We start from the raw sequence: 15,371 nt of genomic DNA, 5'->3' as shown, positions 1-15,371 counted from the left end.
TAAGTAAGTTGACCATGCTGCTTGGGGGAAATAACATGACAAAAACCATTACAACATTCCTTCCACCCCCACCCCCCAAAGTGAACAACATCTGTTTTTATTAAGGTGAAAATTTCCATTAGAATTATTCTCTAAAGTGGGTGTGGGTGTGGGTGGGAGGGAGGGAGGCAACCTTAACTATGGAAAGACTCCAATCTCTCAAGATTTAAAAACAAACATTTGAAATACAAATGGAGTTTGCAAAGGAAGAGCCCAATTGAGAGAAGTGCTACTGGTCCTCATCATCCACTGGGCCAGATTCTTTAATGCAATCTGTCCCCTTTCTGCTGGCTAAAAGGGACCAGAAAGCAAATAATCTTCTATGCCATCCTTTGCCACGCCTATTTGTTCTGGGGGTGTTCTGGGGGTAGGGAAAGGTGTGGCCACAGTGCACTGCTCTCTGATGATCTCCAGATAATAGGTGGCCCATTGAGTGTGGGCCATAAACAACTGGCACACTTGTTCTAATCTGCTGGAACCATCTGCTTGATCCCATGCAGAACTGGCTACAGAACCTGGGAGCTGAAAAATGGCTTCTTTGTGACTTCCACAGTCTAGCCCATTTATTTCAATAAGAATTGAAGACACTCGGCACTTTTCAGAATTGGCCCACTGATAGTTACTGGGCACCCCAGAAAGTCCCATTCACTTTGTGGGAATAGTAGGTGCTCATAGGATCAGGCCCTAACTTTTACCTTTTAGACCAGACTCCATTTTATTGAGGAATTCATCATTTGACCCCAAGTTTTCAAAATTAAATGAGACAGTGAACTTGATGGAATCCTCAGAGTTCCCAGGCCTTTTGAGAGTGGCTGTTGCACTTAAGAGGTTTAACTGCATGAAGACTGAAGTATTTTGTATCCCAGAATATTTTTCTGTCACAAAATCTGCACATTTTTTAATTGCCCGCTGAAAACCGAATGTCCGAATGGTGTTCTTGAAGGGGGATGCTGAGGAGAGGAGTGATCCCATCTGGGCTCTTCCCTCATCAACAAATGAACAATGAGTAAATTATATCTTGTTACCGTTAGCTATGTTATTACTATGCTCGTAAACCAAGACAGACTTTTGTTTGGTCACCCCAGCCTGGCTCCCTATTTAAAGTATTTATCGGCTCCCTTCCAACTCGGGCAGATTGGGAATTGCTGGCCAAAGTCAGAATATTGCCTGAGTGTAAATGACTTCAGAATTTGGCCTAATAATAGGCAAAAATCTTGGGCCCAGTTTGTCCCCTGAAGGCACTGGCTTACATTAGAGAAAGTATGGAACTGCCCTATCCCAGGAGGAGTTCTAAGACAGCAGGTTCCTGCAGGTTTGAAGGACAGTAGGTTGATACTGCAGAAAGAGATGTACTTGGGCCACATTCAACAAGACCCAAGAAGCCCTAAATATGTGGAAGGTGCTTCTGGTGCAGGATCAGAGGAAGAGGGGACGAAGCCTCTTTAAATCAGCCTACCCATTCCAATAAAAACTGACCTTTTAGCAGAATTTACGTATTTTTCATGCATCCTGAAGGATTTCGTTTTAATCTTGTCCTAAGAACTTAATATTGAGTCTATTGTAGGCTGTAATTAATTGCACTCTGAATGTTATGAGCAGGGTCAAACCTTGTAATACTTTGAATTAAAACCTCACCATATGGTATGACCACATCCTTCAATTAACATAACTGTAAAGATAAGCCCCTCACCTAAGACAAAAGGCATATGTGAACCCACCTAGGAGCTTTTGTTGAGTGTTGTTTTAGGTCCGGTGTGGGTGGAAGGAAGGAGAGAAGGCTGAACAGACAGAAACAGGGAGAGACAGAAGCCTGGTCTACACTTAAAGTTAGGTCAACATAGCAGAGCGCTTAGGTATCCTGACCTAATCCCTGGTGTAGACACAGCTAGGTCAGTGGAAGAATGCTTCTCATCACTGTTGACTACACTACACTACAGCAGTATGGTGGCACAGCAATGCTATGCAACTGTAGCATCTATAATGTAGAAATGGCCTAACAGACAGAGAGAGAGCCAAAAGGAGCAGCTCAAAGCAGGGTGTCTGACCCTGGAAGAACCTGGAAGGAGTTTTTCAGTCAGGGATGCAGGCTGAAAAGAGTGTTTTTGATGTTTATGAGCAAAAGAAACTGTTTCCTGCTATTTGATTCCTTTTGCATTTAGAGACACGGGACTATGCACATTTTTTGTAAATAAACAAAACTGCATCAAAGAAATATCTGTTACCAATTTCTGCTCCCAACTGGGACATCCCAGGGCCCCAAACTTTGACTAGCCACTCGGGTCAAAAATGGTAACAATATGTAGCTCTCTTCATTTGAGGATGGCCTCTTTGTGAACACAATTGTGTTTCCCACAAATGCTTGCATCCACTGTTTTATGTACCAAACAAACTGCAGATGCACATATTGCAGTTGGACATTGAACTTTTTGATTTGCAACTGATGGCCAATTGCTTCCATTTGCACCAGCAATTTATTACAGAGGAAAGTATTTCTTGCCTTAAAATTCTGCCTGCTAAATTAAAAGCCATAAAATGAACAAGGGCCCCTGAACCTTTGTAGTGTAACTGCTGCCATTAGTATTTACTGTGAAAACAAGTAAAATCTATTATCCAATTTCTCCCCTTGTATTTATGTGTGCACATCCAAAGGCAGAATTTGGCATTGTGTGAGAAACGCAATGTATGAGAAAGGCATGTAAATAGTGTTATGTATTAATATTTTATTAATATTATTTTTTTTGTATTTACCCTGTTGAGTCTAGAATTAATAAAGAAATGATTGATTTAGGGTTCTACTGGAGTTGCAGTTTCAAAAATGGAGTTTCTAGCATCTCATAATACCAGTGTAAATAGGTTTTAATTTGCAGTGAATTATTCCAGTCTGGAGTGTACATCCCTTTGTTACCATCAAATTGCAATGAGACATGGGCTGTACATGAGAAAAAAATCAAACTAAGCAAGGACTGAACCCGGTTCCCTGTCTACTATCCACTTGCATTTTTGGCTCTGCTACGTAGCCAGCTGGCTCCTGTTAGTCTCTAGCTAAACTGATCTCTTTCTCAGATGATGCAAACTTGCAACCATAGATAAGAGAAGTGAGAAATGTTTGCACATGAAATTAATCTGTTTATCAGAATTAAAACACAGATGTCTTTGGTGAAGGACAGATGATCTTACTGGAGATTAGCCTACAAAGGGGGCAAATCAAACCCACCAAGCTCACTTATGAACTAGAGTGCTGGTAATTAGATTAAATCCCAGTCATTTTATCTATTTATTTCTGACCAATAAGACTCCAACTGGTCAATCAACAGAATTGCAGGTGTTAACTTGCAAAATCTTTGACTAAGTGGCACAGGAGGCAGTCCTCAAACTCTCATGTGTTTGAAGATAAGATGTTCTCTGCTCTGTACAAGGAGAAACAATGTGAATGTGGTTTCTTTTAATGTTTGGTTTGTTTGGTGTCCTTGTCTGCAAGTGTACTAATTCTTCTTCTTCCCTCCCCCATTGTTCACAGTTATTAAATTCGCTGTGTCAGGATCCAGATGCCAACTGCAAACATGGACTCTATTTTAGAGATGGCAAGAGGAAAGTGGACTACATCTTGGTTTACCATTACAAGAAATCCTCAGTCAGTAAGACGCTCACTAGACGAATTCATCACAATGATTCAAGTGCCCGAAGTATCAAACAGGATCATCAGCTTCCTGGGAAGGGCGGGCACCTTGACGTGGGAGAAAGTGAGCTTCACATGGACTATCACGAAGATGATAAGAGATTCCGCAGAGAGGAGTATGAAGGCAACCTCATGGAGGCTGGTCTGGAATTGGAAAGAGATGAAGATGTAAATAAACTTTTGAACTCTTATCTTAATAAGATAAGTAAGGGCCAAATACTGAGAAATATCAAGCAGTTCCTGAGAACTTGAAACCCCTGTTGACTCTAGTGGGAGTTACAGATGCTCACGGCCTCCCAGTATTTGGCCTTTATTTTTTGTAGCACCCTCAACTCCCTTTCATACCAGTCATCTCAGCAACTCACCGGGTCAGCCCATAGTGTAGTTGATCTCCCAGTATATAAAAGTGAATGTTTAAAAAAGTTAAATTCATATTTTAATTTCTCAAGAAAAAAACATGCGATGCAGGCTTCTCATTGCATTTTCATCGTCCAGGAATTGAATTTCTCTGAGCATTTAGTGAAGAATAAAACTGGAGCACTTCTAGAACTGTCTTATCTGACATTTTCCAGGCAGATACCCATATTTCTCTAGAAAATATCTGATACGAGTATACAAGTGTAATGTACTTCTAGATCTTAACTGCCTGAAGTCTGCACTAAACTAAGATAGGTATCAACAGCCCCAAAGAGCCTGATATGTCAGCTGAGAGCAGTAACAAATAAACCCTAATAGTTGTGAGAAGAGTACACTTTACCTCAATTTTTGTCTTCGCATAATAGGATATAACTTTTGCTTCTTCATAAATGTAATACAACACAAACTGATAGCACATTTTGAAACCACTGGGAAAATGTTACTCTATATGCTCAGTAGCAATATTCAGATTCTCTCAGCTATTCATATTATATATAATGTCCATAGCATTAATCAACTTCATGGCCTAAACAAGCAAATATACTGTGAACACATTCAGGACAGTAGCATATATAGCTTCTCATGGTGTGGAGGGGCTGAATGGAATCCCCTTAGTTGTTCACACACTCTCCTCTCACTTACTCCACACAAGGCCTTCCATGTAGACACTACAGGTTTCTGTGGGCTGGGGTGGGAGGGTGACCAGACATTGGCATGGAGAAGTCTTTATCTAGCATTGTCCCAAGACAAACCAGTTGAGAAATTCCCATGGAAATGAGTTCTGACCCTATTAATATTAAGCCCCACCATCCCGCAGGACCTGTCTCTTATTGTCTATGACACCCCTCCCCTCCCGCCCCTGAGAGATAGTGGGGGGTGTGAAGGAACAAGGTGGCAGAGAGGCATAGTTCCTGAGGGAGTCCTACTGCTGGGGAAAGAGAGAAGCCAGGGGAGTACCACAGAAGGGCCAGCGATCAGTGAATGCCCTGGACATCTTTGCAGATGGCCAGATGTGTGTAAGTTTTCTCAGCAGCTCTCAGGATATCCATATATTTTGGAGAGCCCTTTCTCCTACCCAAGGCCTGCAAATCCTGCCTTCTCTCCCTCAGGAACTCAGTATTTCCCTCTAATTGTACCCCTCTTATGGGTTTGTCCTGGCCATAGCTTTCTCCCCCCTGTTGGAGAGGAACTGAGGACAAAAGTGGAGTGGAGGAGGAGAGAAGGTATAGAAGAGGTGACCAGTGTCAATCATTACAGTATTTAATACATCTCAGAGTTAGGCTTCTGAACATCATGGGCTTTTAAAACAGCAAAAACATTAATACAGACATGGGGGGGGGGGGGAAATGGTCATGGAATTGCTAAAAGTGATCTTTAACTGATCTACATGGTACTCTTCATAATTAGCCTCCTTGTTAAAATATGTAGAATTTTTTTTAAATCTGTAATTTAAGAGACTTTTTGAAAGTTCTTAAGATGGACCCACATCAAACCCTGAGATATGAACATCCCTGAACTTTTTGGACTGTTCAAAATCCAGATGTGAATTTGACCTAACCCTTAGATTGAACAACTTTCTATTGGTGTGTTTAAACTATTGACCTAGATCTGAAGTTTCTCATTTTAGGACTATCTCTTGAAAGTTCATGTTATGGCGTATCCTTTATTATAACAGAAGTCACTGACACTTTAATATTACAGCTAAAACTGAGCCTGAAAAAAAAACCTCCAGCTTCAAACACCCCTTGAACTTTGGTCAATATCCAAACTGCATCTAAATTCTGTGGATTGGGCCCACCTGTAATTCCAATCTGTTTGAAAAAGAGCTATTTACACTGAAATTGTCACATTTCAGTTTAGCCTCCAAAGGAATGAAATCTGTTCATGGGGGCCTTGTGTAAATGGTCTAGATTAAGTGCTAGATTAAGTGCGGATTTCAGATGTTATTTCATCCTTCCACTATAATTAGAGATCAGTGATGCTGTACATAACTCCTTTCACCTGCACAGCAAAAACAATGTGTTCTATTAAAAGACTGTTTGACTATGTAAAATGATTGGGGGTGTTTGTGATCTGCTGCCAGTGTGATTAGCAGAGATAGCCATGGTCAGATTCATTTCAAAGGAAGCGACTATGTTTTAATTAACTGATCCAGTCAATATGCCTGAGGTTGCAGAGGGAGAAGGTAAACATTTTGTAAGTTTTATTTACAAGATCTAAAAGCTGGGTCTTAAATCTGTGATCCGCGCATTAAAAAATCCTCAATATGTCCGTTAACCATTCATGAATGTACAGATAGGACAAACCCTGGAAAAGTGAAATGAGTTTCCATTTCAGGTTCTCTATTCCCAAATGTAAGTAACAAGAGCCTTCCATCTAATTTGCAAACTACCATAGTAGATTGGCAATCTCTTTGTGCCAAGTCATGCAGATTAAAATAGTTTACACGGCAGGGTGTCCCCACCTATGACACATAATACTACTTTAAATAATGTTGAAGGTCTTTGAGTTCAAACTAGGACATCATGCATACCCGTCCTGAGGGACACTGTCCTCTCAATACAAGATATCAAAACAGAAAAGAAATGTACAGAGATGAGAGCCACAGGGATCTACATCAACTTTCATGTCCAAAGCTTGAGTGTAAGGCAAAAGGCTTGCAGCCACTTGCTTGATGCTGAAAGACATTATTGGGAGAGCCATGAAGTCACACTGCAGATCTTTAATATTAGTAAAAGTGAGCACTTGTTAAAAGGAAGACCTATATTAAGTTGCTTAAACTCTCTTCTGTGAAGTTAACTCATAAATGTTTTTGAAGCTATGACACATCGGAGGATGGCAACTATTTATGGCCCCTGAGTAATGTATTTCCAGAAAGCAGGTGCAGAGTATTGCAGGCTGAAAACAAGCTTTTATACTTGCATAAGCAAGTACAGCAGCGAGAATGGAAAGATAAAGCCAGAAAGATTGAAGTCTTTTGCTGTTTAAAGCTATACCTCAGTTTAAATGGAATAGCCTGTTGGTCTGATGAATAAGAACCATTCACTCTAATTCTTTGAACTGGTAAGGGGAGAAAACGACTATCACAATATAATGTACATTTAAATACATGTGTATCCGACAAGGGCCTGAAGGATCGCGGGTGGCTGTAAGTGTTGGAAAATCTCTACCGCACATGGCTGAGGATAGACTCATAGACTTTAAGGTCAGAAGGGACCATTCTGATCATCTAGTCTGACCTCCCGCATGATGCAGGCCACAAAAGCTGACCCACCCACTCTTGGAATAATTCTCTCCCTTGACTCAGCTGTTGAAGTCCCCAAATCATGATTTAAAGACTTCAAGTCGCAGAGAATCCTCCTGCAAGCGACCCCTGCCCCATGCTGCGGAGGAAGGCGAAAAACCTCCAGGGCCTCTGCCAATCTACCCTGGAGGAAAATTCCTTCCCGACCCCAAATATGGCGATCAGCTGAACCCCGAGCATGCGAGCAAGATTCTACAGCCAGACCCTCCGGAAAAAAGTTCTCTGTAGTAACTTTTAATATCCCATCATTGACCATTGTTACTAATTACCAGCGATGGCACGTTATTGACCTATTGACTAAAATCACATTATCCCATCAAACCATCCCCTTCATAAACTTATCAAGCTTAATCTTAAAGCCAGAGAGGTCTTTCGCCCCCACTGTTTCCCTCGGAAGGCTGTTCCAGAACTTCACCCCTCTGATGGTTAGAAACCGTCATCTAATTTCAAGCACAGGAATCGGACAAGGCACTCTTCTTTTGCTCGTTGCACACTTTCCTAGGATTCCCCTTTTCAGTGGCATGATGGCATCTAGACAACATTCTATTTTGGGGAGAAGGAGGAGGAAGGCATTTTTTTCCTCATGCATATTTGAAGTTTCCAGCACTTCCACTGCACACGGGAACAAAAAAGCCCAATACTGTTATCTGTCATCTTTGTGAGTATATATACTTTCGAAAGCATGGAATCACCCCAGGTTCTTCCTTGCTTTCAGTGTTACAAGAGAGTCGTTATGCTTTTGAAGATTCCTGTTTTTCAAATACCTGTACTACTGGCTTTAAAATTCTCGGCAGACTTACTTGCCTTTGCACATAGATAACACAGCTGTTCATGTGAAAGCTCCTCCGTTTATGTGCAGGCCAGAGATGAGGCAAGTAGGTACTTCAACAAGGAAGTCCAATCTTCTCCGCAGCTTTTAGGTCACACACTACAAAAATATCCGAAGACCCAAATATTACTTGTAAACTTGGCTGCCAAAGGAAGGCAGAAAATAGATGGGAGCAATTCCTGTGGTCTGTATGTGTTAATGAGCTCCATGGCTTCCTCTTAATGCTAACTGCTGATTTTGAAGCCTAGCAGTGTGCCTCAGATCAAATGTCACCGGTCTGCTCTTGTGAAATGCATTGGCATGTCCTGTCTGTTCCACTTTGCAGTTACATACTGCACTCCATACATGCAGCTCAGAAGCTGCAAGCATGAACTCTCTCAGCAGCTGAGTCACTACTGGGGGTCGTGAGGAACACGCCACTGAGAGCAAATGTGTTTGTTAAAAATATGTTGTATAATAGAAAAGATGAATGAACCCCAACTCTGCACAATTCAGCAGGGACAGCCAAGCCCATCCCCTCTATGCTAGCATTTGGAGGGCCGGGGGCAGGATTGTTATAGGAACCATTACACCAACTCTTCACATAGTCAGCTATGCTGGCTTTAGGACCGCTACATGTCAGCCATACAGTACAAAGTGGCCCTAATGCAGGGAAGAATCCTGACCAATGTATGAAGAAATTGGATATTTTCCTATAAATCTTTCTGTAGTATTAACATAAAAGTTTACCATTTAAGCTCAGATGTATACAACAGCTCTGCAGATGACTCATTTTTGCTTCTTTCTTCCAAGAAGACTGTCATTCTGAGCCTCAGAGGTTCTGAGCATATGCTGAGATGCTGCTGACTATCCTCAACTGCATTTACATCAATCCATTTAACACCTTGCACAAGATGCTCAAACCTCACAGGCTCAGGCCCTTTTGGATATGTCTACAACCCTCCCACCTCGCCGTGTCCTACAGCCCAGCCCCCCCACGAGCCCAAACATGTACATCACAGTTAAACAGTTCCTTAGCCTGTGAGCCCTGAAAGCCCAAGTCAGTTGGCATGGGCCAGCTGTGAATTTTTAATTGCAGTGTAGATCAAATGTGAGTGACTGGGTATATTTTTCTTGTCCATAGCAAATACCTTTTCATTTTCCAAACAACTCTTATTTTCTCACTTTAAAATAAGGTAATTTTTCTACCTTGGGATAATTATTTTGTTGGAGGACAATGGTGTTTCATGTTTGTGGTTTGAGCACCTTGTGGACAGTAAATCAGATGATTTATTCAATGATAATATTGTAGGTATTTAGAAGCAGTTGTTTCCCAGTTTTGTATTAAACAAATGAGATTTATAATGTCGTCTGTTGTGGACTACTTGATTCCTCAATGTGTATGAAACCGGAAAAAAAATAGCATCTTATTTTATTTCATCTGAATTATTGTCTCTCTCTTCCTTTTTTAGACTAAAATACATGGGGTTGGATTTGTAAAAATACATGCACCTTGGAATGTTTTGTGCCGGGAGGCAGAATTTCTGAAACTCAAGATGCCCACAAAAAAGGTTAGTGATCATTTTCTTTTTCTCCAAGAGTCTCTCACACACACACACACACACACACACACACACACACACACACACACACACACACACACACAATTTACACACAGTTATGTAGGGCTTTTCATCCTCACAGTACTTTACAAGCATTAACTAATCCTCATAACAACTTTGCGAGGGAGATAAGTATTCCTATTTGCCTTTTACACCTAAGGAAATTGAGGAGGAATGCCTAATTAACTTGCCTAACGCTACAGAAAGAATCATGTTCATAACTGGGAACAGATATCAAGAGTTCCTAGCTCCTGGTCTTATTCTTCACATGATACAAATGAGTTTGTACAGTATTTCATACCTTCAGTACCTTTTGAAATGGTAGATTGCAGCTGATAATGGACTCTTAAATATACACTATGTGGAATGTTTATTTTTTCTTACTCCAGCAAAGCCCCAATCCTGAACACATATGTGAGAGTAGCATTTTGCAAGCAAATAGTTCCATTGAGCTCAGAGACTACTCATGTGCATAAAGTTAATCATGCATGTAAGTGTTTGCAGGGTCTGGAACTAAATTAGCTTAGAATAAATTACCCTTTGGAATATTTGAAGTATCATTATAAAAGTAATATTGTATTTTCTCCAGAGACCAAAATTTAAATAATCTTTGATATGTAGCTGTACTATTCAGTGAACATAACTTAGAGGTGGATTAATATTTAATGATCTCTTAAGTGCCGGTTCCAGACACTGCAGAGAAAGAAGTCTCTAATGGAACAAGAGACAGCCTCAAAGCCCAAAGTAATTTATTGCAAGTAAAACTAAATTTAAACTTTTGGTTTAAATATTGTATTAGCGGCATCCTAGCCCACTTATCACTTTATTTACTTTAATTATGTTTCCTCTTTTGTTAAGGCCATTAAGCTCCTTGGAGCAATGGTATCACATAGGAAAGGGCATTTTTGTCAAACGAGTGAGTGAGAGGTTTCTAAGCTTTCAGGCATAGTCCAGTTATTGCCTGTACTAGCAGAAATGAGGAATGAATTTTCACTTGGCTGCACCTAGAAATGAGCTCAAACCAAACCCCTTCATCTAGACACCTCAGGTTTTTTGTATCTGGCTTTAGAGCGGAACTGTGTGGCTCAGGCTGTGAAGTTTATTCTTTTCTTTTTTTATCTTCTAATACAATTCCTGTATAACTTTGTCACTTGTTTGGTACCATAGGCCCAAATTGCCCTTACTGCACTGGTGAAAAGTAGATCCACTGTGGTTCCATTACATGGAATGGGTGGGATGCTAACAGCCCATGATGCAGGGCATTCACATGCAAGCTTCCCTGGGCACCCTGGAGGTCAGAAGTGTGCTCCTGATGTGGTTACACTCATCAGTTCTTGGGAGAAGGAATCCATTGCTATGTGGATCTTCCAGTCCTTGCTCTCACCCCAAAGAGCAGCTTACAAGGGCCACAGAAGTTACTTCAACCTTTAAGCTGCTGTAGTGGCCACAGAGTAGCTCTATGGTTTTAGCTCTGTGAGGCAGTCCAGCCTTATCCTTTGGAATGAATAAGGGGCAGGATTTGACTCTTAGGGAATAATTGGACTCTGAGTTTGCCTCAATTTGCCCCTTTCACCACCTGTCCATCTGTTTCTCAACCTTTTAAAGAAGGTAGAGCAATAGCACACTGCTCCTTATTAGTTTATTTGAGTGTATTTATTTAAATGATGGTTTTATTCCTTATACTTCAGTATCTTTTTATTAATAATTTGAGAGCAATATTGTATTAATTGTTCATTTCCTTCTTCTCAGGTGTATCAGATAAATCAAGCCCATGGTCTTTTGAAAAAAATTAATTCTGTAATTCAAAAAATAACAGAACCTATCCAGCCAAAAGTAGCAGAACACAAACCAGAGACAGTGAAACGCCTCTCTTACCCCTTCTCCCGGGAGAAACAACACTTGTAAGTGAAAGCTTCATCTAAATTAACCATTTGCATCAACAGGATCAAGCCTTTGTAATACCACTTGAGACACAGTCATGAATAGGTTAATAGAAAAATGTGCATCAGAACTGATATTGCAGAAGTGATCATTAAAATGGTCACTTTTCCTTTTCATAAGTTAAATCTTATCTAGTTCACTGTGCAGGAATTGGGCTTTTTAAGAATCTCTGTGTGGCATTTGTGTTCATTTTAGCTGTCATATAGTATATGTAGCAACCCTCCTGACCAGAGTAACAAATATGCCTTTTTGACTTCAAAGATAAATTTATATCATAATACTTATGGCTTTACTATGGTCCTTTTCACTGCAAAAATGAAGTGTTCAGTAAGATTTGTAGATAGGAGTGTGGTTTGATAAACATAACTGATAGCCTCCTTAATAGTATATGGGCAGGTAATACATGTATTGTGTACCATCTACAAGGAGAGGGCCTGATTTGGCTCTCCTTGAAGTCAGTGGGAGTTTTGCCATTGATTTCAATAGGAATAGGTTTGGGCCCATTATGAGATCTCAAGAATAATTGAAATTGTGTATATGTGCATGTCAGGAAAAATGGAAAAAGCAGAGGCTGGCAAAAGTTTTTTGTCTCCTCTGGAAATCTTTGGCAAGACCATTCTACAGGCCCTCCTGGTGTCTCATCCCAGGAGCAGAGAGGTTTTAAGAGGATGTGGCTCTGGGAGAAGAGGCATGGTTTATCTGTATACCAACACACAGCTCCCCAGAGCAAATAATAGTCTTTGGGCACAGCATCTCCACCACACAGACATTTATTTTTACCTTTAGTGGACACAGAACATGAAAGGGAGCTGTGCAATAGGATGGTATCAGGCAGAATATGGGTGCATGTAAATAACATGTTTGCAGAGTATGTCACCTTTGATATATGCCCAGATTTGCAGAAATTGACCTGATATGTGAATTTATAGCATGAGGGATGTTCATCCAATAAAATAATCAGATGCCCGAGTATCACAAAGAGTCAAATGTAGTAACTTGCACTTGGGTTGAGAAGGATCTTACACATGTCTAGTCTCACTTTTTTTTTCCTCAAGGAATAATTACAGAATAAAGGAGACAAAAGCTGGGCCAGCGTGATTAACAAAAGAACTCTTGGCTAGATCAAAAAAATCACTGGGTGAAATGCTAGGTCAGTGTTATGCAGGAAGTCAGAGTAGATGATCATAACGGTCCCTTTTGGCCTTAAAAATCGATGAATCTATAAAACCAATGAAACCTGTTGCCAAACCCCCTAAACTGGGGAGTTTGGGATGGGCATTTCTTTTAGAAGGGATATTAGCTTAGATTCATTTTATGTTTATTCATTGACAATAACATTCATCACAAGCAGTAAACATTACTGCTCAGCAGTATCCCCAGGGTAAATGAAAAGAGGTCACCAAGTGTAGAAAATTATACGCAGTTTTTTACCTAATGAGCAATCTTTTTTTTTTTTCTCCTTCCTAATGTTTTAACAGATTTGATTTGTCTGACAAAGAGTCCTTTTTTGACAGCAAAACTAGAAGCACGATAGTAAGTATTGTATTTTAAAATAATTTACAGTAGGGGTATTCCCATAATTATGTGGGTTTCAAGTGCTCCTTTGCTAGTTTTAATCCAAACTCCCAGTACCAAATGCCACTAATTGTCAATGACAGAAATTGTTTAAATAACAGAATGAAGCATTTCCAGGGTGCAGTTCTAGTGTGGCTGCTAAATACTGTTTGGGATTAACAGTATGCCTTCTTTTGCACAATAACTCAGTTTTGATTCTATTAGGCTTTGTCTACACTTACGGTGGTGTGTAGAGTACAGGCACTACATGTGTAGAAACATGCCACTGTGAAAGGCAGGGTGTGTCCACACTTCTGACTGCAGTGTGTAGCTACACGCAGCAGTGAAAGAGTCTGGCAATGGGGAGGCAATGAGGTGTCTTTCCTTACTGCTGCCTGCCTGCCAGAACCTTTCAATATTGCCGGAGCCTTTCACTGCAACTGGGAAAGTCTCTGGCAGCAGGGAGGCAGCAGGACAATACACTGCTAAAAATAGCAGCATAGACGAGAGGCACTGTTTGGGCATGTAGAGAGCAGTGTAGGCTACATTCACCAGGGGTTCAGGCATTTTGGGCACTTTACTCTACTCCACTTGCCTAAGCTGTGCCTCACCGTTTACACTGCTGTTTATACACATGCTCACTTTGCATGCAGTGTCTGTACTTTACAAACCACCAAATGTGTAGACATACCCTTAGAGTCTCAATAATGCTGGGACATCACAAGGACTAATGGATAGAGCACTAGACGGGAACTCAGAAGATCTGGATGCCTTTCCTGGCTCTGCTACGGGTCTGCTGGGTAACATTGGGCAAGTCACTTCCCCTTCCTGTGCCTATATTCCCCCATTTGTAAAGTGAGGCTACTGACCTCCTTTGCAAAGAGCTTTGAGATTTACTGATGAAAAACACTATCTAAAGAGCTAGATATTACTGGCACTGGTGGATATTTTTAAAGCCGCATTGGGCTACGGAGCAGAATTTACATCTAACTTTTAAAATATTATCTGTATTTAACAACAACAAAAATGACATTAAACCAATCTTAATAGGAACAGAAGTCACTGAATTTCAATCAGAGTTATTGTCTGAATGACCATTCTCCCTTATTATATTAACTTGTGACATTCACGTCTATGGTGCACTCTAGTCAGTGCTAGGGTAGATTTTTCAGAACTCTAATAATATTTAGCAGGTGTATAGACTCTTTCATCCACAGAGTTCTTTACAAAGGAAGTCAGTATCAGTACCTCCCATTTTACAGATGGTGAAACTGAAGCATTTGGGAGTGAAGTGACTTGCCCAAAGATACATAGTGAGTTGGTTCAGAGCCAGGAATAGAATACAGATTCTGCCTCCAGATCTGGTGTTCTGTTCACTAGACACACTCCCTCTTCTACTGCTTGTACAGCATTTTATAAATTTGCCCTAATTTACACCCCTACAACTCCATTGCAGGACTTAATGCTCTGTGTGTAGAAGTGCCATAGAGAGACAAGGTGAGTGAGGTAATACCATTTATTGGACAAACTTCTATTGGTGAGAGAGACAAGCATTCAAGCTTACACACAGCTCTTCTGAAGAGCTATTATTATTTATTAATTGTTTTGTGCCACAGATGTGCAATGCAAATAAAGACATAGTCCCTGCCCCCAGAGCATTTACAATCTAAGGACTAGATTGTGCCTTAGGCATGTCAGAGGTAATGTAGTCTAGTGGATAGGGTACTGGATGTGGAGTCAGGAAACCTGAGTTGTATTATAGGCTCTGTTCCTGACCTATGATGTCACCATGAGCAGGTAATTTTACCTCTCTGTGTCTGTGTTTCCTCCTGTCTTCTGTCTGTCTTGTCCATTTAGTTTGTAAGCTCTTCTGGGCAGGGTGTCTCTTGCCACGTTTTCACAATGGAGTTCTGGCACTACAAAAATACAGAAAATAATAATGGGGTCCCAAGCTCATTTGGGACCTTTAGGTGCAAATAATAATAGAGGAATGATTCCTCTGGGGCTCCT

At 40.7% G+C, this 15,371-nt stretch overlaps 1 protein-coding gene across 6 annotated transcripts in view; it reads left to right on the top strand.

The window, feature by feature from the left end:
• The window catches only part of ANO1 (anoctamin 1), a 115,224-nt gene that overhangs the window by 47,274 nt on the left and 52,579 nt on the right, over positions 1–15,371 (top strand). For 5 of the 6 annotated variants that reach the window (XM_065402743.1, XM_065402742.1, XM_065402746.1 and 2 more), the window contains 4 exons: positions 3,557–3,883; positions 9,717–9,815; positions 11,616–11,767; positions 13,286–13,340. In XM_065402743.1, the coding sequence (XP_065258815.1) occupies positions 3,557–3,883; positions 9,717–9,815; positions 11,616–11,767; positions 13,286–13,340 (633 nt within the window). The remainder of the gene's footprint in view (positions 1–3,556; positions 3,884–9,716; positions 9,816–11,615; positions 11,768–13,285; positions 13,341–15,371) is intronic. The other variant, XM_065402747.1, reaches the window with a different exon arrangement.

Source organism: Emys orbicularis, chromosome 4 (assembly GCF_028017835.1).
Source record: "Emys orbicularis isolate rEmyOrb1 chromosome 4, rEmyOrb1.hap1, whole genome shotgun sequence".
Lineage (NCBI taxonomy): Eukaryota > Metazoa > Chordata > Testudines > Emydidae > Emys > Emys orbicularis.
This window is presented reverse-complemented; position numbering and strand designations above follow the sequence as displayed.